This window comes from Solanum tuberosum, unplaced genomic scaffold (assembly GCF_000226075.1).
Source record: "Solanum tuberosum cultivar DM 1-3 516 R44 unplaced genomic scaffold, SolTub_3.0 scf00183, whole genome shotgun sequence".
NCBI classification, from domain to species: Eukaryota; Viridiplantae; Streptophyta; class Magnoliopsida; order Solanales; family Solanaceae; genus Solanum; species Solanum tuberosum.
The window spans coordinates 4,149-9,661 of record NW_006239110.1 but is presented as its reverse complement, the minus strand read 5'-3'; the positions used below and the strand labels follow the sequence as shown (position 1 = coordinate 9,661).

The window sequence follows — 5,513 nt, the reverse complement described above, 5'->3', positions numbered from 1 at the left end:
ATTGCACAAACATATCGTTCAATCAAGAGCACTATTCAAGTCATCGATATTTATCGCAATCGATGCTCAAATATGCAAAAGAACATCCACATTCACAAACATCAAGAGGTGAAATTTTAATTTGGATCAAAAACCAACATTCACATTAAAAGTCAAAACCCACCGGTCACAATAAGAGAATAAGCATTTAGAACAAGCTATCAAAACCAATATTCACAAAAGAGGCAGGTATGAAGATACATATGGAGGGGTTCCATCTTTTTCAACACAATCCATCAAGGGTAGATTTTTCACAAACTTTTTGACTTTCCTCATTTTTTCACAACACCCCCAACTTAGGTTTTGACTTAAGTTGGCTATTCAAATGGACCAATGCTTCATGAAGGTTTTAGGTGATGGGAAAAGAGGTCAAATGCATTCATATGTCATCTAAATAAAAGGTTAGGCTCAAATGGTGCCAAGTTGGTTTCACACTCTCACAAGGTGGTCACAAAAGGGTATAATAGCAATTTGGTTCACTCTCCAAAACTTGTGCCTAAGATCATATCTATCATTCGCCTATTCAACTTGCCTTTTCACCAACTACTATGTAACTTTTTTGCGGGCTAAATTGGCATTGCCGACCATTTTGGTGAGTCACCGAAATACCCATCCAATCGCCAAGTTGGTCATGTCTATGGGCTGGCCTGCTGGAACTTTAGGTGAGCTGAAGATCTACTCGGCGACTCACCAAGTGGCTTCGGCGAGTACCAGCCTTGATTTTCCCCAACTTTTTCACCTTTTTCGCTCCTTTTTGCCCGGTAATGTCCTTGCCTTGCTCTTTTGCCTTCCTTGCTGCAAATTGGCATTTTAACATCAGTTTAAAGCATAAGATAGGCATTGAGGACACTAAAACTTTGAATATTAATCCCTAAATGAGTCGAAATCCCCGACTCATCATTTGTGTCCTTACCTCAGGCTCAATCTCAACCTCCTTCTTAATAATCGGGTCTAGGGGTGGGGGTGGGGGTGGGGTCACTTCCCTTGGTGCCTCCACATTCTGAGCTCTACCTCTGGCAGGTGTTGCCCTTTCTATGTCCTTGCCATGCCCTCTTGTTGTAGGCTTAGTCATTGGCTCTACTCTTGGAGCCACTCCTTGTGTCTTTGAGTTTAGTATTAACCATTTACGGACAAAAGAGTGAAAGAGATTAGATACCAATTGGATTGTCCGATACCAATTGGAATTAAGGAATAGCACGAAGAAAGGAATAAAGAGAATTTCTGAAAGTCTTGTAGCATCATGCATAAAAGTACGGACATCTATATATTGTTTCGTAGGACTCTACTAGACCCATTTTGATATGACGAGATCAATGAACCTAGGGCTCTAATACCAAGTTTGTTATAACCCAGGCCATTGTGAGTGGTATCCTTACTAAACCAACCTGGTGGGAGAACCAAAGACTAACCCCATTGAATCCAATAATATCAAAATAACACAAGTTCATTATATAAAGGAAATAGTTTAGAGGGATGGAGAGTTGAGTCCCTTTAAACTCAACCCAATGGCCAGAACATAAAATCTACCTGCGAAAATAACCCTATAACCTACAAGTCACCATACCAAAATTCTAGAAATAATCAAACTGGGATACAACCCAAAAAATTTAATATAAAATAAGTCTATAGTCTTTGTCCGAACAAATGGAAAAGAAACTCCGAAAGATCCATGAAATCCTGAAAGACGAAGCTCACCCTTGGACTTGAAATCAGGTATCTCTCAGTTGAGGTCTCGAATCAGCCACTAGAAGATTCTTTGGACTCAACAAGAAAGGAACAAGTACAATATCAATACACAAACCACAATGTACTGATAGGATCCCGCGGTTAGTACAATTCATACATATAAGTAATTCACCATCAAATAGTAACATAGAACAATACACGATATAGTTACCTGGTACCTATTGTTGGTGGGAGGCGGTAGGTATCTCGTGGAATTAGTTGAGGTACGCGAAAGCTGGACCGGACACCATGGTCATAAAAAAATGTCTTGAACCTTGACACTTGAATCTAGTAGGGGTGACATAAATATTAGAAAATAAAAAAATTGAACCGAACCAAAGTAATTTAGTTCTCTGGTATGATTTCGGTGTTTTTGTTTCTCAAAAGTTTGATTCTTTGGTTCAGTGTAAGGGTCTCGGAACTTCGATGCACCAAACAATAATTTTTTATAATTTCTTAAAAAATAAAAATAATATAAAAATAAAGGGTTCAAAATATATCCGAACTTTGACTAAAATTGTTGTAACAATCCCAAAATTTGGGCCGGACCTATTACCCTCTTGCACTATTTAATAGTGCATTTTAAAGATATATATGTGCCCACGTGGACATCATAAATATTGCATCATTATAAATATTAACTTGTCGAGATGAGCACTTATATATCCTTAAAATACACTATTAAATAGTGTAATGGGTAATAGGTCCTGCCCAAAGTTTGAGATTGTTACAACTATTTCGATCAAAGTTCAGATATATTTCAGACTTTTTTATTAATATAAAAATAGTATATATATATATATATAGAGAGAGAGAGAGAGAGAAAGGAATTTTCTTAACAAAAATAAAAGTAAACTAATAATCAAACCATTCATGAATAAATCAAAGTAGCATCAAATTTACCATTCAGATAGTTAACTTCAAATATTAATTCCTAAGAAAAACCCAAATGTATTTTCCCCCATATACGTCATGTAAAGAAAACTGTCTTCATCCGTGTTTTCCTCGAGCAGTAGTTGAAGTCACAATTTTCTTAACACAATCAAATATTGTGTTTTCAGCAAAATAGTTCCATGGTGAGAAACATCATCACTTAACATAGTTTTAAAATTTTAAGTGTCTTATACTTTAATTTTGCCCTTATTTCATTTTTGTTCTAAAAAAAATACGGATCTAAATCGAACTGAACCAAATTAATTCAGTTCAATATTCGGTGCACACATTTTCAAAACCAAAAACTGAAAAACCAAATTAAAGATTGATATAAAATTGAACCGAATACCCACTTTGAGAGTCTAGGGATAAATTTTATATAAAAGAAGTACAAAATGTATAAAATATATACTTTTTTTAGCTCAAAAAAAGAAGAGAAAAAAAAATTAAAAAGAAAGAAAGAAGAAGGAGAAGGAGAAGAAGAGTAAGTTTTTTTTTTAGTTTCATTTTGTATTTATCAAGACACAATTATAATATAATATTATGTTCCATTTAATTTGTTAGGTTTGAAAGATAATGTTATCCAAAAATAATTTCATTAAAATGATTAAAAATTATTTTTTGCAAGAGTTTTCTCATGAGTCAGGGATGAACTATCAAAGTCAGGCCATTATGAACTTAACCATTATTATCAATATTATTTCCTATAGAATAAGGACCAACTTGAATTGTAGGACAAACTAAATGGATGCCATGTGGGGTCACCCCTTTGATTGTCATCACTTGCCATACTAAATGGATGCCATGTGGGCCACCTATTTGAGATGTGTCATCACTTGGCCAAGTGGATAACTTCCTAATGGACAAGTGTTAGTTTGTATATTACTTGTTGGCTATAAATAGCCATTACTTTCATTCACAAATGAATGGAATAGATTGTGCTCTCTCTTGTTCTTCTTTTAAATCTAGTTTATTAATATAAGTTTGTTAAGCTAGTTATTTTATAACACGTTATCAGCACGAGTCTCTGCCAGTTCAAGTAAAGACTTTAAAAGCCTCGAAGGTATAAATTTTCCTTTCTTAAATAATATCAAATCTTTCTAAACTTGAATTTCTTGCTTTAGACATATCGGGAAAAGGCTATCTATCATAGGTACTAGATGTGTAAATTCATCTTGATGTGATGGGTCTGATAGACACTATCCAAGAAGAAAAAAATCAGGCATCGAATCAAAACCGTGCCAAGGCAATGATATTTCTCTGTCATCACCTTGATGAAAGCTTTAAAATGGAATATCTCACTATTAAAGATCCTCTGGTGTTGTGGAATAATTTAAAAGATAGATATGACCACCTGAAGTTGGTTGTCCTTCCACATGCATGTTATGACTGGATCCATTTGAGACTTCAAGATTTTAAATATATCAGTGAGTAACTCTTCCATGTTTAAAATCATCTTACAATTAAAATTATGCGGAGAAAATGTCACTGACCATATATGCTGGAGAAAATATTTTCCACTTTTCCTGCCTCGAGTATGCTCCTGCAGCAGCAATATCGAGAAATGGGATTAAAAAATATTCAGAATTAATTGCACATCTCCTTGTTGCTGAACAACATAATGACTTACTGATGAAAAACAATGAAAGTCGACCTATTGGTTCTATGTCATTTCCTGAAGTGAATACAACAAATTTTCACCAATCTAAGCGTGGAAAAGGTCGTGGCCGTGGACGTGGTCGAGGAAGAAATTTCAATCATGGTGATCGTATTGCATTAAATAATAACCTTCACCACAATCGGTGTAAAAAGAAGGATGAAAAGCATGAAGTGGTGCAAAGGAAAAATTCAGACAACAAATGTTATCAATGTGGTAGAAAAGGGCATTGTTCATGTACCTGTCGTACGCCAAGGCACCTGGTTGAGTTGTATCAAGCTTCCCTGAAGGAGGTGAAAAATAACGGAGAAGCAAACTTTATCTCTGAGCACTACAACAAATATGGTATATAGCTACGAAATTATTAGCTACGATATGGAAATCGTCACTAATTGTTCGCTTTTAGTGACAAGAATTACTTTTTGTGCTTAAATATATGAGATACATACTTTTAGTAACGAAACATAAAAATTCGTAGCAAAGTTTTGTCCACTTAAATTTCCCACCAAAAAATGAATTGGCGCCATTTATTGAGTACTAGTCACGAATTTAAAGTTACCAGTGACACATTATTTCGTCACTAATGATGTAACTAATTCGTGACAAATTATTTTTTGTCTTAAAATTAATAATTTTTTGGACACGAAAAATATTCGTCTAAAAAATTATGTTGTTATAATAGCGACAAATTAGAACTTGTAGTTAAATATTGTATGTTTTAGCTATAAAATTTTAGATCTAATTGTGACATTTATTTTCGTCACTAATAATATAAACAATTGGTGACAATCATTTTATTGTCTCTAATCAACCTGTGATTTAGTGACAACAAAAAGTTGTCACAAAATATGTAAGGTGTTAAATAGCGACGACTTAAAATTTGTAGTTGTAATTCAACTATTTGCTATGAATTTTTTTTATAGCAAAATATAAAATTTTCTTTGGTTACGATTGTTCATAATTACAAAAAAATTCACAAATGGTCCCTAAACTATTGGAGTAGGTCTAAAATAGTCCCTTAACTATACATTAATCTGATTTAGTCTTTTAACTATTTAAAATCAAGTTTGGTTGCTTAACTATATACTTATCATTTTTAGTCCCTTATCTATATACTTACTAGTTTTAGTCCTTTAAGTATTCAAAAATTTATCAGGTT

The 5,513-nt window shown here is 33.8% G+C and overlaps 1 protein-coding gene across 1 annotated transcript; it reads left to right on the top strand.

Moving 5' to 3' along the window:
• Positions 1-4,179: 4,179 nt before the first annotated feature.
• Positions 4,180-4,707, top strand: LOC107061979 (uncharacterized). The gene has a single exon (XM_015312096.1). The coding sequence runs from the start codon at positions 4,180-4,182 to the stop codon at positions 4,705-4,707; it is 528 nt and encodes a 175-aa protein (XP_015167582.1).
• The last annotated feature ends 806 nt before the right edge of the window (positions 4,708-5,513 follow it).

What these genes read in the sequence shown, in the direction of transcription:
- LOC107061979 (XM_015312096.1), top strand. Translation starts at nt 4,180, where the DNA reads ATGTCACTGACCATATATGCTGGAGAAAATATTTTCCACTTTTCCTGC.